The sequence below is a fragment of the Lagenorhynchus albirostris genome, chromosome 1, assembly GCF_949774975.1.
Source record: "Lagenorhynchus albirostris chromosome 1, mLagAlb1.1, whole genome shotgun sequence".
Classification (NCBI taxonomy): domain Eukaryota; kingdom Metazoa; phylum Chordata; class Mammalia; order Artiodactyla; family Delphinidae; genus Lagenorhynchus; species Lagenorhynchus albirostris.
The window spans coordinates 163010654-163035711 of NC_083095.1; the positions used below are offsets into that span (position 1 = coordinate 163010654).

Here is a 25058-nt window from a genome sequence, read left to right on the forward strand (position 1 = left end):
TATGGAGGAAGGCCATGGGGAGTCTCTGGACGTAGAGGAAGGGGTCTCCAGGAGAAGCTGCCTGGCAGGGGCTAAACCACAGCAAGATTCCAGCGCCTAGAGAGGAGGGGGAAGGAATCAGCTGAAATGCCAGGGCTGAGGGCCCTGGAGCAGAAGGGAAGGGTGAATGGGGGAGACCCAGGGCAGGGGGTATAGGGAAGAGCAGGGAGCTGTTTGGATATAGAGAGGAGAGAAGAGGCAGAGGTGACCCTGAGAATTCACACTTGGGGAGGTAGGAAATGGGAGAGCAGAAATGTGGTGACGAGTGGGGGGGCAACCCTCATTTACTCATGTACTCACTCTGCCCACTCACCCTGTCACCCTTCCCAATTTATGACTGAGGTGGGTCTAAACCCTGTGGCTTCCCCAAGGGGGTGGGCCTGGAGAGAGAGAGATGGGGACAGCTGCTTCCTGGGGAAGAATAGCCTCCAGAAGGCATAGAGATGTTCTGTCCCTGCTATGCACAGATCGTGTGATTATAAAATCAACAGCAGTTGTCCAGGGCCTCTAGGGTGAACTCCGGGTCGGTGCTGAAAAGAAGCAAAGGCTGCAGTCTGAGCTCTAGGCCTGGCTCTGCTAGCCACTAAAGGCTGTGCAACTTTGGGGAAGTTGCTCCATGTCTCTGGTCCAAACTTCATCTCTAAGTTTGGTCCTCAAGCCCCACTTCCTCCTCCCTTGGTCACATCAGCCACAGCCATGACATTTCTATCCCTTGCCCTGGTGCCAAAGGCCTCCGCCGGGAAATCGGGCCTCCTGCACCCCATCACTGTCAGGGTCCCTCCGCCCCACGGCCCAGGTTCTCACCTCTGGAAGGCCTGGCGGCAGCACTGGTACACCTCAAAACTGCTGCTGCTGAGGGTCGTGTTCAGGAGGGACACACAGTAGACCTCAGCCCCCCGGGCATGTACAGGATCCCTGCGCAGGGAAAGCAGCTGGTGGGCAGGGCCCAGCCCCTCACTACCCTCCAACCTCACCCAAGGACTTCCAGAGAGGCCAGAGCCCCAGTGCCTGGCCCTGGACCAGGGCCAGCTGGAGAATCAGGGCTCTGAGTCCTGAGCCCACCAGGCCTGCACTCACCTGCCACGCAGGCATTCACCAGAGACAGACACACAGGCCCCCGTGCAGAGCACCCAGAGCATGATCTGGGAGAAGTTGCTCTTCTGCTGGGGGGCCATGGAGGCTGCAAGAGGACAGGAGTGCTCAGGGCCAGGACTCAGCATGCCCCTCTGCCTGTATCTGTGCCTCCGGCTGCATCTGCTGACACCCCTTTCTCTTCTGGGTGGCCAGAGGGACAGACGCTGTCCTCCTGATGCTTGAGTTTGGGAGTCCTCCTTGGCCTGAGTCGGGCCCCTAGGTAGCACTCCACGCCCCCCCACATGCCATCAGTGGCAACTGTAGGAAGAGAACGTGAGTTTGGAGTCAGGCAGACCTGGGATTAAACACAGGTTCAGCCACTTATTAGCTGAGTGACTTGGGCCATCATTCACTTTTGCAAGACTCAGCAAAACGGGATGGTTACACCACCAGGCAGGGAACTGCAGCGGGTGGAAATGTTTTTTGTAAAGAGCTGAGAGCTGTGCAGAGCCTTCTCCCCTAGGCCCCTCCAGGCCTGCCTGTCCCTTGTGGGTACGGGAACTAAAGCCTCAGAGGGCAGGTCACCACCGCACCTCCCGACCCTCCCCAGAGCCCTGAGCCAGGCTTGGCCTACAAGGCCAAGGTGCTAACCTCCTGGGCTACCCCAGCAGCAGAGAAATCATGAAATGCCAGGGCTGGGAGGAAGCTCCATGGCCGCCTTGTTCAGGCTCTGCCTTAGACTAATGGGAGAACTGAGACCTACAGATCCCCAAGAAATATCTCAGAGCCAGGACTAGTGTCCATCCCCGACTGTCCAGGATACCGAGGGGCCCCTATAGGACTCACTCAGGCCTCCCAGCATGATCCCAATGGAGCTGAAGTTGGCAAATCCACAGAGGGCAAACGTCGTATTTCTGCTCTGACCTGAGAAGACAGAAGATGAGCGGGGAGGGGCTTCCCTCAGATGGGATGGGAGTTTGCTCAAACCACCCCATACCCTGGCCTTAATTTCACCCACTGCCTATGTGCCTTTGACCTTTGAAGCACTCGGTGCTGCCCTTTCCCAGCCCTCCACACCTACCTCTAAGTCACCTCAAGCTGCACAACCTCACAAACATAGCCCCCTCCTCATCTGCCCTTGAATCTCCTTAATTACCAGCCTTTCTGGGTCTGATTCAGCCTGGCCCAGTCTTCTCGCTTTGGCCCTACTAAGCTCTGTACCCAGGAACAGTGGGCGAACGGCCCTTCCCGACGTGCTGCAGCCCCGCACCTTTGTTTACGGAGAATGCGCTCAGGCTGAGGTCCTTTGAGGTGCGGTCATGCCTGAAGAGCAGGATGGTGGCCCAGTGGAGAGAGGGAGGGATTCAGAGCCCAGTCGGCTTGGGTTCCAGGCTTGTCACGGCCTATTTCAGGTTGAGCAAGTCGATAGCCTCCTAAGTTTTAGTTTCTCCATCAGGAATGTGGGAGTAATAGTAGCTGCCTGGAAAGACTGTCATAAAGATCATCTAATGTACAGGAAGTACCAGGCACAGGGGAGGTATTTAAGCAAGGTAATTCTCCTTCCCTTTTGCTCTGAACGGTTGTGTAATTCCTTAGAAGTGTTAAGAGCCAAAATGGAACAATTTGGAAAAAAAGATTGGCTTATACCCATACCTCACACCATATAAAAAATTAATTCTAAATCACGGAAGCAGATTAATATTTTAAACATCAAATAATAGGAAATACAGAATAATTATTATTGTTACAAAATAATATTATTACTCTCATTTTGGAGAGGAGCAAACTGAGGCTCACAGAAGTGACTGAGGACGTTCACACAGCAAAAAGGCAGCTGTGTCAGAATTTGAACTCAGTTTTGTCTGACTCCAAAGCTCATGATTTTAACTACTTCACCATATTGTTTCAGGAATTTAACCCTTGCCAGATTTTTGGAATGGAGATAACTTTCTAAATTTAGATATTATAGCAGAAATGCAAAGATTTGGTGTAAATTTTGTGTTTAAAAAAATCTCTGAATACAGAATGAAGGGGAGAAAAAAAGGCTAGGAAAAATATATGTAGAAAATGTAACAGAAAAGGGTTAATATCTTTATAACACACAGAGTTTATACAAATTGATGAAAAAATATTAAGGTACCTGCATTCTGCGTACTCACTTACAATCACCCTCCCAATCTGCCCAAGTAATCTTAAAATGTCAAAAGTCAAATCTTCAGTAACTTCGTACTGCTCCTCGGCCTGTGTCACTCTCTTTTACAATAACCACCTGTTCTAACCTCACTGCTCTCCTCTCAGTTCTCCAAACAAGTGCTTTTCAACCTCAAGGCCTTTGCACGTGCCTCTTTCTTTGCCTGGAATGCTCTTCCCAATTTCTCCTGGCCCCTCCTCCTCCCTGCAAATCTTGGCCTAATAACCACATCTCAGGGAGGCCTTTTCTGACCAGCTCAGTCAAGGAAGACCCCCTCCCTGTTTCCTCTTATTGTTTCCATCAGAGAACTTACCACAAATTGTGGTTTTAAAATTTTTTATTCCTTTGCTTTCTTGCGTTTTGCTCGTGTCTTTCACTACGTGTAAGTTCCATGTCACCAGGGACCATGTCTGTCGAATTCCCCTTTTTATCCCTGGTACCCAGCAGAGGGCCTGGCACTTCAGAGGTCTCAACAAATACTTGCTGAAGGAACGAAGTTCATTTAAAAAGATCCCGAAGGCACATACCACCCACTATCTCTAGAGAAGGGAGTGATACTGGAGCTGAAAATGAGGAGTGAGGGGAAACCTGGGCTTTTTACTCCATACAAACTTTTTTTTTTTTTTAAACTAAAGAGTACATTCCTTTACAATTAAAAAAATAATTTAAAAGGCAAGAAAAAAAATTTTTATTAAAAGTTCCTAGTAACCCAGTAACAAATGAAAACAATGAACTATTATTTGCCCCTTAACGTATCAAAACTTTTTTTTTTTTTTAAGAGGCTACTCAGCCCTGTTCAGTGTGTGGTAAAATCAATGCTCACAGGCACAGCTGGGGCGGTTTCAGTTGTTACAACCCCTTGGGAAAGATACTGGCAGCAACCACACGAGGATCCGTGCCATGTGATTCAGTCATCCCACATCTGGGAAAGCTCCTGAGGAAATGCTCGGAGAGGAGGGAGAAGTCCTGTGCAAAAAGCTATTCATTTCAGCGTTGTGTATAATAGCCAAATAATGGAATTATATATTATATTGTTATATTTATTATAATATAATTAATTATAATTATATTATATATTATAATAGCTGTAATTTTGGGATGATAAGATGATGGGTAATTTTGTCATTCTCAATCATGTTACATACAGCTGTTATTATTTTAGAGAGTTTCATTTTAGAAAGCTTTTATAGTTTTTTTCTTTTTTTTAATGTCTTAACAGGGACTTCCCTGGTGGTCCAGTGGCTAAGACTCCGCACTCCCAATGCAGAGGGCCCAGTTTGATCCCTGGTCCGGGAACTAGATCCCACATGCCTCAACTAAGACTTTGCATGCTAATTCGCATGCCGCAACTAAAAGATCCCACGTGCTGCAACTAAAGAAAAAGATCCCACGTGCTGCAAGTAAATAAATAAATAGATAGATAGATAGATAAACAAATAAGTCTTAACAGAAGAAACAAACCCCTGAACTGAATCCAATATATTGAAGATGAATGTGGTGGTGAGGTCTCCCCGTTTTACTCTCTTAGCTCATGAGATGCTGCCATCCATTCCTTCGGGGTAGGTGTGGCAGGTTCTACACTTGTTTTCCAACAGAAGAGGCAAGGTGCAGCGGCTGGCCCAGGGCCGCACAGGATGGTGGCCTGTCTACAGCTGGAGCTCAGATACCTCCAACGGGGCTCTTTCTCAACCTCAGCCTCCTAAGAGGCCTTGAGAAAGATGGCCTCTGAAGCTGTCTTGTTGCCCAGGGCAACGGGATGTGGGAGGTTGAGCAGACCCTCAGTGTGTCTCAGCCAGGCCCACAGGGGAGCCGCTGCATCACGCCCTGCCCCAGGGAGGGGACAGGGACACTCACAGAGATCCACTGCTTCCTGGAACCGGCCCACTCCTCGGCGCCCGTCGTTCAGAAACAGCTTCATTCCCAGCAGCTCAGCCACCACCGGGCAGCCCTCCCAGGCCACTCCCATCAAGAAGGCCACTGACCACAGGATGTAGGAGCAGATGAGCCTAGGCATGAGGCAAGAGGAGTGGCTGGGACTGGGGTTGGCCTGGGCTCTGTGGGTGTCCACCCACCATCACCCACCGACCAGGACCACCACCTCCACAGGCTGCGTGGGTGGCCGGAACTGTACCTGGAAGCTGAGCCCCTGGACGTCCATCACGTCTCCCAGCCAGGAGGGGGCAGCATTGATGAAGGCCAGCACAGCCAGGAAAGCAATCAGGTTGGCTGCGATGTTGGTCACGACCCTCACGGACATGGCAGCCCCACTGCTAGCTGCTTCTAAGAGGTTTTGAGCATCTCTGTTGATGGGATCAAGAGCCATCATTATTGGCCTATCTCCACAAACAGCAGGGCTCCCCACCCTACAGGCTCAAAGAGGAACCTTGGACAGAGCATTTCAGAGCCAGTGGTCCTTGTTTTCCCTCTGAGGCCAGAGAGAGAAAGAGGCTGGCCCAAGCACTAGGATAAGACCCAGACTCCTAGCACAGATGCTGTCCGAGACAGAAACCACTAGCCACGTGTGACTTTTGAGCACTTGAAAGGAGGCTGATCTGAATTGAAATGTGTTGCAAAGATACACACCACATTTCAGAGATTGAGTCCAAAAAAAAAGAATATGAAATACCTTATTAATAATTTTTATATTGATTACTTGTTAAAATGACAATACTTAGGATATATTTAGTTAAATAAAACATTTTATTAAAATCACCTGCTTCGTTTTTACTTTTTAAAAGATGACTACTAGAAAATTTTAATTATAGAGGTGACTCATATTTCTCTAGGGCAGTGCTGCTCTAGACCTTCAGGAAGTTGTACGGTTGGGGATGCCCATTGTATCCACAAGCACATTTGTCAAAAGTCGTGTCTTTCAACATTTTTTAAGAATTAAATGTTACACAAAGGTTGCTAAGACTATGATAAAGAGATGTTAGGAGGTGAGAGAAATCAAGGACAGTGCTGAACACGTCAATGCGATTGACACTGGGGATCAGACCTCAAGGCATGTAGAGAAAGTGGTGTGGAACTTTTTAACGACCCGCCTCAACACACACACACACACACACACACACACACACACACACACCAGGCACATCCCCAAGAACCAGGTCACTTGCCCATGCCTTGACTAGTCCATGTTTCCTGCTGGTCAAAGACTGGAAAATAAGAGGCGAGAACTGGAGTCTATATCTTCACAAGTGAAGCTGCGACCAGGGCAGTGAGAGAGAGAGGAAGTGGGCTGCGCTTGGTGAAAGACAGAGATGGGCAGAGAAAATAGGACCTGCTGCTGCCCCCACCTCTGCTCCTGTCTCTGCCCCTCCCCCCCACTCCCCTCTCTGCAGACCCTCCTGCTGTGCTCACCTGTAGGTCAGTTTCACTCCTTCCTCACCCCTGAACTTGGACTCCTCCACCTCCGTGTAGAGGGCTAAGGCACAAGGGGCAGCCTTCACAGAGGCAGCAATTAAGGAGGCAGCATCGATCTGCAAGAGTGAGAATGAGGGTTATAGAGAGATGTCAGGAAAATGTGGAGGTCAAGAAGTGTGGCCCAGGGCAGCAGGGGGACATGGTACTCTACCCTGCTGGTATATCACCATCATCGCTACTGCTGTCACTGTCACTGATAATAGTAATACATTTTATGTGTAGAGGGTTACAGGCTGTATGCACAGAACCTTCTATTCCCACACCTCCCCCAGGACTTCAGGAAGTTAGGCAGGGCAAGTACTGTTATCTCACTTGACAGACAAGGAAACTGAGGCCCCAAAGGGTTAAATATGACTTGCCCAAAATAAAAGAAGGGAAGGAATTAGACGTGTTGTGTCTTTTGGCTCCAAGTTCAAGGTTCCTCCTCCCTTTCTAGGCTGCCTCTCTTTGACCACTGATCTGAGGGCTGGTTCATCATTGGCTGAGGGGTTTGTGATGGTTTCAGACAAAGCTCACAGAACCTGAGAGTTGGAATGGATCCAAGATGTGACCTAACTTGACCTCATAGTAAAGGAAAGCCTTCCCTCTAGAGGATCCTTCCTGTCACTTACTGTGGCAGGGAACTCACCACCTCAAGGCAGCCCATCACCTCTACTCCTGCGGTCCGAGAGCTGTTTCTAAGGAAATCTGCCCCTACAACATACAACACCCACCCTTTGACCCTGGGTCGGTCTCCTGGAGCCACGCTATAGAAGCCCTCACAGCAAGATGATGGAGCTGCCAGACCCCCGGGATTCTCCCTTCCTGAATTTTCATCCTCACTGTGGTCCCAAACCCCCTGCTTCCCTGTTCTCTTCACAGAGATGGAACGCTTTTTCACCACTGTGTTATTTACCAAATGGGAGAATTAGAACCAACCCAAACATCTGACAATGGGGGGATGGCTATGCATTGTCAAGCTGCCATCAAAAACAATGGTTACCAAGGCTTCACAATACTGTGGAGAAATGCCTGCATACTTGCATATAGAGCATACCCACAATGATAGGGAAAAAAACAAACTCCACAACTATGCATAAAAAGAAGATCAGAAAGAAATACACTGAAATGTCAACCAGTTGTCTGTCCCTGGCTAGTGGGGCCAGAGTGATTTTCTTTTCTTTCAGCTTTTCTGTATATCTCTAAATGTCCACATGATATATACTGTCTTTATAAGCAGAAAAGTAAAATAGACTTCTTCTTAAAGTTGGTAATAAATCAACTGCAGTTTTAAAATTTTAAATAAAAAGGAACTAAAGGAGGGGAGGTAAGTTTAAGCTACATGTTCAGGCGAATAAAGCAGACGGCCAATGAAGCCCAAGGAAGTACCAGGAACTACTGATGAGGAACCAGGCCTCAGAGACCCTCTGAGGCTCTGAAAGCCTTGTAATATCCTCCTCCTTCTTCTTTTAAAGCCCCTTTGTTTCCTTTCAGCGGTAAGCAGAAACCACTTAAGATGTGTACCAGGTCCAGCACCCACCTGCCACGCGCCCCCATCACAGCCACTGGGTGTGCAGGCCTTGCTCCTCATGGAAATAGCCAGCCCCAGGCAGATGTCCTCTCTGGACCTTCCAGGCCAAGCTTTGGGACTTTGCTGGCCTCCTCCTCAGCCACCCAGCTCCAGCAGGCACAATACCACATCTGGAATCTTGGGAATTTCCCTTCCACCAGCCAGGACCCTCCCCTTTCCTCCAGCTTGGAGGCTGCATCTGGTTTGTCAACTCGAGTCTCAGTGGGGAGCACACCTTGCACATTCATGGACACTGTCCTTTGAATGGACCAGTCGTGGCCACTGCCTCAAATGCCCCAGGCAGTCATTTCCTGCTCATCTTGGAAAGGGCTGAGTCCTGCACTGGCAGGGCTCCCGGTGGCACTGGGTCAGCCCACACACGGCCTCTCTGCTGCCAGTTATGCCTCAGGGCCATGACATTCTCCAGCGCTGCCTCCAGACACCAGGTCAGGAATGCCTTCTGTCCCAGCATGACAGGGCCCACTCCTGCCCAAGGCCCTCCTTCCTCTACCTAAAGGTGTCCTATGTGAAGAGGGATAGAGGGTAGGAGCCATCCATCTGAACTTTCAAAAAGGTCTTTACTGAGAAAAGAAATAAATCCAGACACTCCAAAGCATAAAATGGGCCAGTTTTAGAAGGCTGGACTTCTGACCCTAATATGTCAGAGAAAGAACAACCACTTTTTCAACACCATGTCAGGTGTTTTTTTGTTTTTTGTTTTTAATTTTTTTTTTTGATGTGGACCGTTTTTAAAGTCTTTATTGAATTTGTTACAATATTGCTTCTGTTTTATGTTTTGGTTTTTTGGCCGTGAGGCATGTGGGATCTTAGCTCCCAGACCAGGGATCGAACTCTCACCCCCTGCATTGGAAGGCAAAGTCGTAACAACTGGACCACCAGGGAAGTCCCTTGCCAGGTGTTTTCTGTTTATTATGGCATTTAATTCTTAGACTGCTGTGAGGTGGGCAGTAATTCCACCCATTTTACAGGTGTAGAAACTAAGCATGTGGTTGACTCTTACTTGGCCCTGCTTGGGCCTCCCAGACCCTGCCCCAGGGGCTCCCACTCTCGCACAATTGATTGAGAAACATCAGTGGCCATCCCCTCAACCCATCCTGTGTTCACAGCCCAAGGCACACATCTGGATCTCTACTCACAATGATCCCGAGCCAAAGGGGTGGGTAGGGAGACCAGTTTCTGGGGTTTTAGCAGAGAGGGCTCGTGCCTACCTTAGAGTGTTTGGGAAACACACTGAAAAGGGACATGTATGTGGAGGTCACAGTGAAAGGATTCAGTCAAGTAACACTTGGGACCTCAGACCAGGGAGAAGGTCTAGACCAGTGTCATCTGATACAAATATAGCACAACTGTGATTTAAGTTTTCTAGGAGCCAATTAAAAAAGTAAAAAGAAACAGATGAAATTAATTTCATTAATGTATTTAATTTAACCCAATATACCTAACATTGTTTTCTACCCTTGTAATCAATGTAAAACTTATCAATAAAATATATTAATTGATTTTTTCCATACTAAGTTTCACAGCAGATCTCATTTCAGACCGACCACATTTCAAGGGCTTAATAGCCACTTGATAGCTAGTGGCTGCTGTGTTGGACAGCACAGGTCTAGAAATATCCACATTTTAGCAATAGGAGGGGTGCAGGGAAGAACCAGCCAGAAGCTGAGCATCAAAGAGAAAGGAGGAGAGAGAAAGGGGGGATTCTCTTTGGAATTCAGGGTCTAAGGGCAGAGCCCAAGATACAGTGAGGAACTGCCTGGAAGAGGGCATGAAAGGAGAGAGGGGAGAGGGTGGGAAGGGCTGTGGGAGGAAGCCCGGGGGCTGCTGTAGTGGCGGCCAAGAGCCAGGCGGGGGCAGAAGAGAGCTTCTCTGTGACCAGCCTGGAGGCTGATCCAGACGCCCAGGGAAGGAAGGTGGACTAGGTGCCTTTCATCAGGCCAGCTATGGTGGTAGCCTGGGGCTTCCGTACCAGAGGCTGTGGATGGAGACCCGCGACCACTAGGCTGATCCTGGTGGCCTCTGCACATTCTGTAGAGCTAAAGGGAAGTGGGTACCAGGCCCCTTCAGTGGGAAGGCCCGCCTGCCTGGGGCTGGGCCTGGACTCTGGCCTGGGACAGGGAAGGAAAGGATGCTGAGCTGTAAGACGATTGTGGAAAAGGGAGAGAGGTCTTCCAGTACTTTAGTCTTAAGTAATGGCAACGACGCTTATGCGATAGAAAGAATACCATTCTTTTAACTGGCTTGTGGGACCCAAAGCAAGGTTAAGACATTTAAAGGCTCTAAGTCCCGAAGATAGCAGGGCAACCCCTCCCCCAATACACCACCATGAAAAAAGTTTCAGGAACAAAGTTTCAAGTTTTCATTTTTGAAATATCGAATTCCTTCCAAAATCAATTGGTGGTGAGGTATGGGGGAGGGGTGTGGCATGCATCAGCTCTGATGGGCCCTTCCTAGGCCTTGGTGAGAAAAGGTGCAAACCAGATGACCTCTAAAATTCTAGGTGGAGGGTGCTGGGCGGGGAAGACAAAGCCTCAGAGTGCAAGGGGCCTCCTTGAAAAGTCACGAGACAGCAGCCATCCTGCCCAGACAGCTCTGTGGGTATGCGGAGCTGAGCCTCCTGGCATGGCCCAGGTGTCCTGAGGGAAGGAGGGACTGAGGGGCAGGTTACCTCATCCCCTTGGCCATCCTCAAACACAGAGATGAGAAAGACAGGTGGAATTTGAGACCAATACTGGTCATTCTTTCATCCCCCGACCCATTCACACACAGCATCAGGAGAGCCTGGGCCCTGGGAGAGGCAGGCTGCCCTTCTCCAAACCAGCGCACAGAGGCCCACCTCACCCTAGGGGCTGTGACCGTGCGTTGCACGGATGAACTTGCCCAGCTCATTCCCTTACTGCTCTACATTTATGTTTCTTGGGTTGTTAGCTATTACAAATAATGTTGGAATTTTGCATCTTTTGACCACTTGTGAAAATATTTCTGTATCATAACATTCCTAACTAGATCAAAGAGGAGTATTTTTAAATTGACTGATAGGTGTTTTCCAAAAAGGTTAGAGCAAATTGCACTCGCATAAAGAGTATGTGGGGCTTCCCTGGTGGCACAGTGGTTAAGAATCTGCCTGCCAATGCAGGGGACACTGGTTCAAGGCCTGGTCCGGGAAGATCCCACATGCCGCGGAACTAAGCCCATGCGCCACAGCTACTGAGCCTGCGCTCTAGAGTCCACAAGCCACAACTACTGATCCCGAGTGCCACAACTACTGAAGCCCGCGCGCCTAGAGCCCGTGCTCTGCAACAAGAGAAGCCACTGTAATGAGAAGCCCGCGCACTGCAATGAAGAGTAGCCTCCGCTCGCCGCAACCGGAGAAAAGCCTGCGCACAGTAACAAAGATCCAACGCAGCCAAAAAAAAAAAGAGTATATGAATGCCCCTCAGCCTTGCCGTTTAGAGGCATGTAAAATTTTGCATATCCTTGAGAAGAAACATAAGTTATTATTTATCAGTGAGCTTGAATATCTGTTTATCATTTATGAACTTTTCTTTCTTGATCAATCATTAAACTTTTAAAAAATTGTGATTTTTTACCTTTCAGAGGTTTTTCATTTTTATTAGTTAGCTCTGTCAACTTTTTCCTTTACACTTTCGGATTTCATGTCATGCTCAGAATTTTATAAGAAAAAGGCAAGTTGCAGAAAACTGTGAATAGAATTACCTCACCTTTAGTAAAAAAAAAAAAAAAAGCAAGTATATGTATATTCAGTTATATGTACTTAAATGACTTTTTACACAGAAATATCTGGAATGACATATTTTAAGTCAGTGGTTCCCAAATTGAGCGAGTATCAGAATCACCTGGAAGGCTTGTTACAATACAGGACACTGGGCCCCATCCCCAGCATTCCTGATTCAGCAGGTCTACAGAGGGGCCCAAGAATTTGTATTCCTAACAAGTTCCCAGGTGAAGGTGTCGCTGCTGGCCCACTGAGGACACTTTGAGCACTGCTGTTCTCATCTAGTAAGAGCAGTTATCCATGGGAAGTGGGAGTGAAGTGTTTTTTTTTTTTTTACTTTATTCACTTCTGTAAGAAGCAAGAATTTCTTCAATATTTAAGGGGGAAAAAATAAGATCTTGAAAGACTTGCATGTGAAAACACGAACAAGTACAGTGTTTTACACAAATGTAATGCATTATTACCAGGCACTTTGTAGGGGACACATTGAAGATTCATCTCTGCTTGCCATGCACTAGTGTTGTGATTGGTTTAAGGGCCTGATTCATACCACTGGAATTTGATTTAGAAACGTACTGTGCTCAGAAAGCTACACAAGTAATCATTGAGGAGTAGAGGAAGCACTTGTGCCCAGAGAGGGTGTAAAGGAGAGGAGGTGCGAGGACGGGGTACAGGAAAAGTAGGACAAAGCTCCAGGGGTGGCCTAGGTGGGGGACTGTGTGTCTGAGTTTTGGAGTCAGGCAGGTCTGGGCTCAAATCCTGGCTTTGGGCATCTCACTTACTCTCTGAGTCTCAATTTCCTCATCCTTGAAATGTGGATATTAAAACACTTAGCGCTTTGCCTCAGTAAGCAGAATACTGGAAACCTTTGTTCCCACCAGCCACTTGAGAAGCCCAAATGGTCCAGCCCACCTGGCCTGCCTTACTCACGTGAAGCTTCTCCTCCCACCATCACAGCAGCCCTGGTTTAGGATGTAGCCCATGAGAGAAGACCCCAGGTCGCTCTGGCCAGGAGCTGTGTGGGGCTCCCACAAAGGTGGGTTTCAAGTTCTTGGTTTTCAGCAAGCAGAAGGAGGGCTCTACATATCCCAAAGCAGATGTAGGCATCCAGCAGGCTGCCGGCAATGGTGGCGTAGCCTCTGGTCATGACAACGTGGATTTCAGAGAGTGTCATGTCTGCCAAGTAGGGCCGGATCAGTAGAGGAGCCTCAGTCTGCAAACGGGAAAGATGTCAAACAAGCAGCGCTGGTCAGGCTAGCACGGGCACTTGGGGCGTACCCCCTCCACCTGGGAGTGAGCAGGTCACAGTGAGGGCTGGGGACCCCAGGGGAAGAGACAGCAGGGTGGGGTGAGGACCAGAGTCTGCACTTGGCTGAGCCTCTCTGAACCTCAGCATCAGCCCAGCTCTGTGGAAGGACCCCCAGCCCTCCCTTTGGGCCTGATAACGCTCCCCTGTGTCAAGTGCCTCCCACGTCCAGGCACCCAGCTAAGCCCCTCACACACATCACTTACAACCTTCTAGGAAAGAAGTGGTCGTCTCCACGTTCCAGGAGAGCAGAAGGTCAGAGAGGTTCAAAGAATTACCTCTGTTCGTGCAAAGGACCAGAAGCAGATGTAACTCCAAGCCTGACGTTTAGTGAAGCCATGGGAGTTGCCAGAGAGAAAGGAACTGGGGCATTCGATGGCATGTTTAGTTCAGGGCACGTGGGGAAGACTGTAGCCATTCGTTTATTCATTCAATAAATAATTATAGTATATACTATGTTCCAGACTGTGCTATGGAATAGGGATAGAGATGGGGGAGGTGGAGGGCAGATGGACAAGGCAGGGTAAGCAGTGGACCTCAGCAGGCAGAGGCATGATCTGACTTGGGTTTTTAAAGGGCCACTCCAGGGGACTTCCCTGTCTGTCCAGTGGTTAAGACTCTGCGCTTCCAATGCAGGGGCGCAGGTTCGATCCCTAGCTGGGGAATTAAGATCTCACATGCTGGGCTTCTCTGGTGGTGCAGTGGTTAAGAAACCGCCTGCCAATGCAGGGGACATGGATTCGAGCCCTGGTCCGGGAAGAGCACACATGCCACAGAGCAACTAAGCCCATGTGCCACAACTACGGAGCCTGTGCTCTAGAACCCATGAGCCACAACTACTGAGCCCATGAGCCACAACTACCGAAGCCCACATGCCTACAGCCCATGCTCTGCAGCAAGAGAAGCTACCACAATGAGAAGCTCACGCACCGCACCAAAGAGTAGCCCCCGCTCGCTGCAACTAGAGAAAGCCGCGCACAGCAATGAAGACCCAAAGTAGCCAAAAATAAATAAATTAAAAAAAAAAGATCCCACATGCCACACGGCCAATAAATAAATAAATTTTTTAAAAAATAAATAAATAAAGGGCTACTCCAGCCTGTGTGTGAAGGATGGGTAGGGGCAGCAATGGTGGCAGGGAGAACAGAGAGGAGGTGATTGTCGTGTCCAGGTGAGAGACAAGTGTGGCTCATAGCAAAAAAAAAAGAAAAAGGGCAGCAGGGCAGGTCTGGGATGTGATGTGGGGCAGAGCTGGCAGGACTTGCTGATGGACTGGAGGCAGCTGGGAGCAAGGGAAGCAAAGGAAGGAAGGATGTCTCCTCGATTTTTGTCTAACAACCTCATTGAAGACGTTGCCATTTACTGAGAAGGGAAAATCTTGGAGACGTGCATGTGTGTTGAGGGAGGGAATCAAGGGTTCTGCTTGTTTGGACTTGCCTAGTAAATTATCTAAGGATATCCAAGTGGAGGGTCAAGGGGGCAGTTGGATATATATCAGACTGGAGTTTAGGGGAGAGGAAGTATTTAAGCCATGGGGCTGGGGCAATCCCCTGGGGACAGACTGTGGCCAGAGAAGAGAACAGGGCCCAGGCCTGCCAACACTGAGCTTGAAATGATACCACTAATCCTTGAAGGTTCCCCGTCCCCGCAAAAGTTAATTCACCTTTGGAGCTCTTTCGGTTATCGTGTCATATTCACCTAAGATTTGTCTTTTCTCAGCAAAAACCATTGATTACATTTGCAACATTTTATATAAAATAAATGCTGATACTGAAATATCTTTTTCTCTTTTGCCTCATTTTGAACAACTAAGGGATTTTGGACTATTTATCTCAGAGCACATCTGTCTTAATTGGCTTAAAAAAAAAAAACCTTTGAAATCTACACATTTGCATCATAGCAAAAAAGATGCAAATATCCTCCAAAGTTTCCTAAACTGCCCAGTGGAATATGGCATACTTTGGCAAGTATGTTTTTTTGGTGACTCACATGTTGGGCAGACGGGCCAGGATTCTGGAATAGTCACCAGAGTCTTACCCCTAGGAGGGTCCGGCCTTCTGCAAGGGACTCAGGACTGATAGTCCCTTCAGAGTCACACTTATATTGGAAAATACATTTTCAGAAAGAGGGAGGGGGAAAAAAAGACAAACTGATGTTGTGGAAGGAACCCTGTCCAGGAAGAAGAAGACTTGGATTCTAAGTCCTGGCTTATGTTGTGGGATCTTGGCAAGGCATTCCCAGCCCCGAGCCTCAGTTTCTGCATGTATAAAAGGAGAACATTGGACTCCATCTGTAGGACTTGTGAGTCTCTAAGCTGATGAAGACAGCCTAGGCCGAGGATGGTAAGAGGTGCCAGGGAGGTACTATCCTCCTTGGCACGACCCAGGCAAGGAGTGTATCCCCAAATGGAGCATCCCTAGGGCAGCAGCCTTTGGTGATCCTGGGAGAAGGTTTGATTGGCTCTTCTGCTGACTGAATCAGAGCTCTAGGGACCCAGGGCACCCGCCCTCCTTGAGGGAAGGAGGCTGCAATACTGACCTGGCTCACAAAGATGTTTCAAGCCACACTCAGGGTCTTCGTGGCCATGGGGCCCATGGTGGCCTGCATCAGCCAGGAGATCTAGAAGGAAGCAGGGTGCTCTTTGTGGATTGGTATCAGCAAGCCCCAGGGACAGAGAGAGTCAGGGGTGGAAGTACCTTAAAAGTCTTCCTTCCAACTCCCAACCCAGGTAGAACTCCCTTACCTACATTTCCCCAAAGGTCCATTCATCTTCTCCTTCCACACCTCCATTGATGGGGGCTTATCATCCATGAAAAAAGGATTCCCTGGTCAAATATATTTGAGAATTGCTGTACACACACACCTTGGAGATGACCAATACTTACCAGTTTATTAAAGGCTCTGAGAAGTCCTGCACAAAACTTGTTTAAATTTGTTTAGCCTGGTGTCTAGCTTAGCTTCATAAAATTATTTGACCAAGGGACTTCCCTAGCGGTCCAGTGGTTAAGACTCTGCACTTCCACTGTAGGGGGCGCAGGTTTGATACCTGGTTGGGCCATATGGCGCAGCCAAAAATAAAATAAAATAAATAACTTGACCATGGGATCCCTTTACCTAGTAGCATTTATTAACTTGCTGTGAAACTAGAGTTTTGTGAAAGGCTTTGGGAAACACTGTATTAAAAAGTTCTTTCTTTTAATCAACATGAAATCTGCTTCCCTGGAATTTCTCTCCACTGCAGGTACCTCTCAGGCTGCCTTTTTCCTAACCTTCTATAAGTGTTTAGAATCCTACCCGTAACCTTCTTCACCCTGGCCTTCTCTTTTTCGGCCCTTCATCCCTACTTCCTTCAGCCATTCTGTGGAATGTATGGTCTCAGGCCCTTTCAAACTGAACCCACTGATAGTTCAGTTTGTCATAGCCCCCTGGTTGAACACATTCTCCAGATTTGGGGATAATTGTCTCCCTTACGCCATGCACTGTGCACTCTTAACATAACCACAGGCTGCACTTCTGGCAGCTGCCTGATGATACTGGTTTATTCTGAGCTCAATCAGCTAAAAACCTCAGAATCTCTTGTCCAATGTTGTCTGTCTCCTGCATCCTGGTTTTGTGCAGCAGATTTTATGAACATAAGCACAGGATTTGACATTTATATCAGCTAAGTCTGGCCCACGTGACCCACTGCTCTCAAGATCTTTTTGGTATAAATTATTTTTTCCCCTAACACTTCTCTTCAATGCAGCCCCAGTTCTGTAAACTTCCCTCCCCCAAAGACCCCACTGGATTTTGGTGCCATTTCTCCTTAGTAGCATGACAAGAGACTCTGTGAAAAGTTCTTTTGTTGGTAGTAGACTCTGAGAGAAGGCTGGGGAGCAGGGGATGCTGGAAGGTCCAGGCCCTCAGAGCAGGGGATTTGGGGAGGGTGTGGGCTTGGGAGCAAGGCATTCTGGGAGAGTGTGGTTCCTGTCAGCATGTGATTCTGGGAGGGCCCAGGCTGGGACCTTGAGAACTCACCTTCAGGATCACCCACTGCATGAGGCTCACATAGTAGAGAACGGACATGGCACAGATGAAGAAAACAATGATGGGCAAAACCTGCCAGCAAAGAGCACAGACCCTGGGGTTAGAGGCAGAGAGGTGGCAGGGTACCACGCAGGGCCTCGGAGGCCCCAAACAGCCACTTCATCCAAGGGCTTGCCACTCAGAAACCCAACGGGGTCAGGGAAGAAGCTCTGAATTCAGTGCATGAAATCGCATATGGGGCCTCTCTGGAGGCAGCTGTCCTCTCTGTTCCCCTCTAAACATTAACCGTCCACCCAGGCATCCCTTGGGCTGTGGTAGAGAAGCAGGACTTGAGTCCACCACTTTTTATCACCTGCTTCTTTGTCTGTAAAGTGGGGAGGAAGTGACTACCTCTCAGGTTGTTGTGAGGGTTTTGGGAGCTGCCTCAGGGCCCAGCACCTTCCTAGCACAGGGTCCGTCCTCCACCCTGAGCTCAATCCTTGGCCCATGACGCTGGCCTTAACCTCCCTCCTGTGCTTCGGGCCTGAATCAGAGGCCCTCATCTTTCTAGTGTTCTATTTCCACTCGGTGCCAGTGAGCTCCGAATGACACTCACTGTGGACCAGCCATCTGCATTTCCTCCTGTCACCCTCTTTCCTATTACCAGGCTTATGACTGCTTTTCACTTACTCCAAGCCTCTTCAATTTCTCCTTCAAAGCTTTCTCACGTCCATTTCCTTCTCCCCAGGGCCTCCCCCTCCCTGCCCCGCACTTCCTTGTTACAGTCTGACTTACAATAACAAGGACTGGCAACAACTTAAATGTCCCTCAGTGGAGGACTAGTTTGATAACCTATGGTGTGGCTATGCAGTGGTGCACTCAAAGTCAGGAAACAAGAGTGAGGAAACTCACTATGAGTAGTTTGGGGATGATTTTCAAGATAGACTGTTAAATGAAAAAAGAGGGCTTCCCTGGTGGCACAGTGGTTGAGAATCCGCCTGCCAACGCGGGGGACATGGGTTTGAGCTCTGGTCCAGGAAAATCCCACATGCTGCGGAGCAGTTAAGCCCACGCGCCACAACTACTTAGCCTGCACTCTAGAGCCTGTGAGCCACAACTACTGAGCCGGCACTCTAGAGCCCGTGAGCCACAACTACTGAGCCGGCACTCTAGAGCCCACAAGCCACAACTACTGAGCCCACGTGCCACAACTACTGAAATCCACACGCCTAGAGCCCGTGCTCCGCAACAAGAGAAACCACCATAATGAGAAGCCCACACACCGCAACGAAGAGTAGCCCCTGCTCGCCACAACTAGAGAAAGCCCGCGTGCAGCAACAAAGACCCAACTCAGCCAAGTAAATAAATAAATAAATAAATAAATTTATTAAAAAATTTAAAAAATAAATGAAAAAAGAGAAGGGGTAGAACAGGGTGCATGGTGTGCTACTTTATGAGTAAAAAAGGTGCGGGTGGCATTGCAGGTGCTCTTGTGTGGGCACAGATATCCTTAGACAGATATGCAAATGACCAGGAATGGCAGCTACCTTGGGGAAGGAACTGGATGACTTGGGGGTCAGGGGTGGGAGGGAGATTTACTTTTTACCAAATCCCCTTTTGTGCAGTTGGAATGTGCTATCTGTTCCAAATAGCTTTAAAATAATAAGTTATGCAGAATTAGTAATAACATGGGAGCATTCTTATGCTAGAACGTTAAGTGGGGAAAATGGAATATTAAAAGCACAGAAGGAAGGCTGGGACGCATACACCCAAATAGTCAAGGTAGTTGCTTCTGTGTGCTGGGACCGTGGAAACTTTGTTTTCTTCTTTCTCCATTTCTAATTTCTCACCTGCTCCTATAATTTTCTATCAGAGGTGGACACTTCTCAAGGGAGGGGAGCACGGGCACAGGAGAGCTTTGGGGGCACCTCATCAGTGCGGTTTTGGACTTACTGGGTTTGAAATGCCTGTGGGTTTGAGTGGACTGTGGACTGGGCAGGTGGGCAGAAGGGCCGGCAGCTCTGAGGAGAGGTCTGGGCCAGGGCTCGGTTGAGGGCAGGTTGAAGCCACGGGGCAGATACAGTTCACTGAGGAAACTGCCCTGGAAGAGAAGAGCAGTGGCTGAGGACAGGGCCCTGGGGTGAGCATCCCTGAAGGGTGAGAGGAGGAGGAGGAGCGCGTGGTGGAGACAAAGAAGAAACCGAGTGGTTGAAGGACTTCCAGGAAGGGGTGCGATGGAAATTGAGGGCAGCTTTTCTAGAAGGGATGGTCCATCAGCTGTGCCAGATGCATCAGAGCACTCAGTAAGGACTGAGGTGGACGCTTGGCTCCTAGCGATTCAGGGCTCCCTGGTGACCTAGGTGAGAGCAGTGTTAGGAGGGATGGGCACAGAGGCCGGGTATCAGTGAACCAAGGAGGGAGTGGGACCCGAGGAAGTATAGAGACAACAGGAGAAGCTTAGCTGTGCTGGAAGGAAGAGGGGCTGCCGAGAGGGGTGAGGGGTGGAGGAAGAGTTGTTTCCATTGTTCAGAAGGAGAGTGTAGAGCAATCAAGTTCAAGCTCTGGTTCAAAATGAATCGGGACTACAGAGTGGTCCCTGATGAGAACAGAAACTCTGCCTAGGCAGCTCCCCTGGAGAAGAGAAACAAGCCCTGCTGAGGTTGTTTTCCCTTTCCCGTCCCAGATGAATGCCACGGGTTCTGTCTGGATCTGCTCCACTTGACATCCCTGTCACCAGCTTCACTGCATGGGAGTGTCACCTGACAGGGAACGCAGGCACTGGGTGGAGCAACCGTCTTCCTGCCCTGTGACTCCCCAGGCCGCCTGGTGCTGGACACACCCCCCAACACAAGGGTGGTGACAGCATCCTGCTCTCCCTGGGAGAAAAATGCAGAGAGGATCACGTACTGTCTAGACTGCCTGTTCAATTTATCAGCGCGAGGGACCGCTCGGCAGCCTGGCAGGTTAGCACAGATGGCTCAGGCCAGCAAGGAGAGGGCCCGGGGCAGCAGAACCCGACTGCAGAATTGGGACTTTCTCCTGGCAGCAACCAAGAGACATTTTCTAGCTGGGAGATGGGGATCTTTGGTGGAAGAGAAGCTGGGACATTTAATACTAAATAAGGGCGCTGAGGCCAATATGATCTGACAGTCCAGGAAATACCCTTGAGCCCTGTAGCATGTGAGATGGCGGAAGACAGGGCAGGTAGCTGGCTGTGGGAAGGGGGAGGAAAGTGCCCTTAATTCCTACCACTCGTGCACTATGCAGTCCAGCTAGGAGCCAGGTACGCAACGTGTGGTGTCTCACGGATCCTCAAAGCAACTGAGGTCGATGTAAATCCACTTCACAGTGGGGACACTGAGGCTGTGAGATGTTGGTTACCTGCCCAAGGTTACACACCTGCAAAGAGACAACCACTAAGCAGGTTGCCAAGGACCTACCATGACCCTGAGGAGGTTTGCCCTAGTGCCAGTCCTGGAACCTCATTTCTTTGTCTTCAGGAGAGGCATCCCCTCCCAGGCAGAGCCTCAGCCCAGGGTGTAGCAGCCTCGAGTAAGTCCTGACCACCACTTTGTGGAAACTCAGAGCAGGCCAGTCCTGCTAGTACCAGCACTCACCCTTACTCAAGGGAAAAGGAAAGTATAGCGCCTCTAAGCCAGTGGTTCCCAAAGGGTGGTCCCTGACCAGCAGCATCACTTGAGAATTTGTCAGAAACGCACATTCTGAGCCCCACCCCCAGAGTTTCAGATTCAGTAGATCTGGGGTGCACCTGAGAGTTTGTCCTTTCCCGTGGACACCACACTCTAAGAACCACTGCTGTAGAGTCTAGACCAGACTCTCCGAGCAGACGCCATCTTCTTCCCAGGAAACAGGCTCTGAAGGCAGGGCTAAACCCACTCAGGGCCTGGTCCTGCCACTTCCTCTCTATGGAGGGAGTTGAGCCAGGGCTGCTGACGCCCTCCTAAGGCTGTCCCAACAGCTCCCAAACCCCCAGCCCCCAAGGCCTAAGCCCTGTCACTAGCCCCAGGCCACAGTAAACCAAAAATACCCAAAGCTGGAAAATTCCTCGGAGGACACTGCTGCAATGTCCACCGACCTTGCAGAAGGAGGAAGGGACTTACTCCAAGGCCACAGAAGCTGCGCATGTCTCCTGATTTCCTGCCTATGCCATTCCCTTCACCCAGAATGACCTCACCAGTCTGCCCCCATGCCTGTCTATCTCTGCCTGTCAAAGTCTCCTTCAGAGGCCTCTGCAGATGCCACATTCTCATAAGATCTCTCCAGTTCCATCATCCCATCCCCCTCTTTCAGCACCCACCCCGTCTCCACTTCCCTTGCATTCCCTCCTCTGGAAATCACGTTCACTACAGTTACCAGTGACCCCTTAATGACTAAATCCAAGGGCACCTGTCAGTTCTTATCTTACTTGATGTGTTTTTTTCTGGCCACATTTGGCGCTGATGACCACTGGGGACTGCAGAGGCTGCATCAGGCAGACACCCCGAAACCCTTGGGAGATGAAAACACTTTCTGCCTAGGGGTTCCTCGGGGAGAACATTTCATCAGCACTGCTGAGCTTCGTGAGTGGGTGCGTGTTCCAGAGGCTGGAGTGATAGTGAAGGAACGAGTGAGTGAGTGAGCATGTGCTCCCAGGTCGGCCAGACCCAGGAAGGTGTGGGAGTGGGGGGTGGGGGGTGGGAGGCGATCGTGTGGGTGGAAAGTTACTAGAAGGGAGATGGAGCCAAGGTGGAATGACTAATCGAGACCATACAGCCAGGAGGTGGCTGCCACGTCGACCGTGCCAGAGGACATTGAGGGCTGAAGGAGTCCCAGGGAGATTCGGCTTCCTGGAGGAGCAATGAGCTGGACCGTGGCCCAGCAGGAAGCAGCTTGGATTCTGAAAATCTGAGTGAGCTCAGAGATTTCCCCAGGCTGACATGGGCCAAAGACCTTGGACTAGGGCCACATGATTCATGGAAAGGACGGAAAGAAAACTCTTGAGTCTTCCATTCGACTCAGCACTAACAAAGTTACCCCCAGCTTGAGGATAAGCCCCAAGCTCGGCAAGTGTGTGCGTGTGTGTGTGTGTGTGTGTGAGAGAGAGAGAGAGAGAGAGAGAGATAGGCAGGGGTGCAGGGTGTGAATGAAACTTTGTGATTAGTAAATCTTGTTGAGAAAGGGAGTTCTTTGGCCATGGAGCATTTGTCTTAAGTCCTCCCTCATTCCAGCATGCCTTTGCTAAGGAGACCACTGGCTAATAATACACTGGCCAGGAATTTGTGCAGAGGAGGACAGGGCCTCCCCGGGGCCAGGGAATAGTTGGCGTTCGACTAGGAAATGCTAAGCCTGGTTAATGATAAACTCACCTCTCCTGTTTTTATTCTCTTGACTGAACATCCAATCTCAAAGTCTTTAGCAGCTATTCACTGGTTTTAAATTTATCATTGTTATTATTAGGGATGCTTTTTGTATTTGGAAGGGATACCTGATGTCACTGACTTCTACTTAGAGTATGAGGAAGAAAACATCGCTTAATTGAAGTCCAACAACCTGGTTCTAGCCCTGCCTCTACCTTAACTCACTGCGCAGTTATGCCCAGGTCACTGCTCCTCTCTGGGGCATGGTTTGACCATCTGTAATATCAACAGGAGGCCCAAAGATCAATGAGCTCCCTCCTAGCCCAACTGTCTATGAATCCATGGTTCTGAAGGGTGATTCGGGGAGAGATGCAAGTAGCAGGTGTGTACATATTCTTCTAGAAAGGGAGGAGAGACACACAGCTAACACTGGCGAGGGGATGGACAGAGCAGCAAGCCAGGTGATACTTTCTTTGCTGAACTGGGAGAGAAGTTGAGTGGTGGCTCTGGTGGACAGCAGCTGCTTGGATGCCCCTTCCCTCACTTCTTTCGGTAAAAAATTTGACTTTCCTTTAGGAAACCACCCTTCCTCTACTCTCAGCCCAGAGGCTCCAGGTTTGGCCCATCAAAGTGAGGTATCTTCCCTGGCTACAGTTCAAGGATGGCATATACCCCAAGCCAGGCTAAAAAGAGCCTACTTTTGGATTTCCTGCTGGAGCTAGTGGAAAACAGGCTCTCTCTCTCTCTGCTAGGGTTGCTAAGTTGGTTGGATGTAAGCCTGGTACCTCTTTATCACAACCTCAAGAGAGCCTATCCAATACTAAGACTAAGACTAAAGCCAAGTCTAAGAACACAGAACCAGGATATAAGCAAGGCAAATCCCAGGTGATGCTGTATACCTGGATCCAGCAGGACCTGAAGCCTCTGGATTTCTCAGTTATCAGAATTAATCTTTCTGTTTGTTTATTTTCTGTTTAATCTTTTCGTTTAAATCAATTTGAGCCGTGTTTCTGTCATTTACGACCAATGAACTCAGGAGCTAAGCACCCCGATCAGGAAGTATAGCCTAGACTCCCAAAGGCGGCCCCACGTTACAGCTGGGAGGGACTCCAGATCAAAGGGTCCATGCCATTGCTGTTTCTCCCAGGCAGGTATGCTATCTGCCACGTGTGCTCTGCTCCTATACTAGACCACAGATGCTCACCTAGAATAGAAGGGCACCCTGAAAACAGAGCTAATCCAGGTCCTACAGGGAGCTGTCTGCCTTGTTTTCTATAATGGGGGGTTAATAGTACCTGCTGGTCCTAGGCAATAATCCTTCAAATGGTGAGTTTCAGAGGGTGGCTTCCACTCAGTCAGAGCAACTGACTCCCTGGCTTTGGGTGGGAACATGAGACTCCGGTCACTCCAACTTCAGTATCCCCTGCCCTGGCCTTAGTGATTGATTGGGTCAAGAATGGTCACATGACCCAAGGCAGACCAATCCAAAACCCACCCTGGGATTTTTTAACTTGAGCAGGCAGAGAAGAATTTCCCCCGTGCTAGGTGACACGCATGTAAGAATGAGTATCTGGTGTTGCTGGGGGCCAGGAGAAGATCTGGTATGAAAGAATGAAGCTAACACCCTGGGATGAGCAGAGATTCAAGGCTGAGGGCCACGAGCCTGGCAGCTCTGGGGCCCTGGTTCCAGCTGGCACCAGTTCTACCTTGCCTTCCAGCTTGTGAGCCAAGAAACAGTCCTCCCTCTCTCCTCCCTTTAAAGCAAGTTTCAAATGGGTTTCTGTCCCTTTCAAATGAACCAAAGATATACTGTTTTCTTCTAAACCAAGGGAAAAACAAAGATCCAAGGTTGGAGGCCCCTTCGTTACCACTGTCTACCAAGGAAAGGGCTCTGATATCAAGGCACAGAAGTGAATAGGCAAGAGCATCGGGCTTATTCCAATCTTGATTCCAACCCTCTCCAGCGTTATGAGCTTTGCACAAGCAACAACCACTCTGAGCCTCAGTATCCTCACCTGAAAAAGGGGGATAATGATATTCTTTTCCCCATAGGGTTGTAAAGGTGAAGTGAGTGCCTGGCATAGAGTCCTTGCTCCAGAACTAGTAGCTGTTACTATGACTTCCTTCTCCCTAAGCTTTTCTTCACTGTTCCACCAGAATCTCAGGTCAGAGGGGGACACAATTGTTTCTGGGGGCCCTGGATCCTGCTGCAAAGCCTGTGTGTAGCTTTTGGCTCTAGAAGGTTGGGAAGCTCTGGCCTCTGCTGGGGAGGTTTGGAGAAAGAAGAGCTCAGCCCTGGTTTTGGGCCAAAGGACAAGCTGCTCAGGACCACACAGTCATGGGAACGGTGGCCC

The 25058-nt window shown here is 49.3% G+C and overlaps 1 protein-coding gene across 1 annotated transcript in view; it reads right to left on the reverse strand.

Moving 5' to 3' along the window:
• Nucleotides 1-523: 523 nt before the first annotated feature.
• The window catches only part of SLC28A1 (solute carrier family 28 member 1), a 54044-nt gene continuing 29509 nt past the window's right edge, over nucleotides 524-25058 (reverse strand). The window contains 13 exon segments of the mRNA XM_060164718.1: nucleotides 524-569; nucleotides 844-937; nucleotides 940-954; nucleotides 1117-1141; nucleotides 1143-1219; nucleotides 1960-2037; nucleotides 2384-2458; nucleotides 5159-5310; nucleotides 5431-5604; nucleotides 6668-6786; nucleotides 13115-13249; nucleotides 15881-15961; nucleotides 17360-17440. Of these exon segments, the coding sequence (XP_060020701.1) occupies nucleotides 524-569; nucleotides 844-937; nucleotides 940-954; nucleotides 1117-1141; nucleotides 1143-1219; nucleotides 1960-2037; nucleotides 2384-2458; nucleotides 5159-5310; nucleotides 5431-5604; nucleotides 6668-6786; nucleotides 13115-13249; nucleotides 15881-15961; nucleotides 17360-17440 (1152 nt within the window).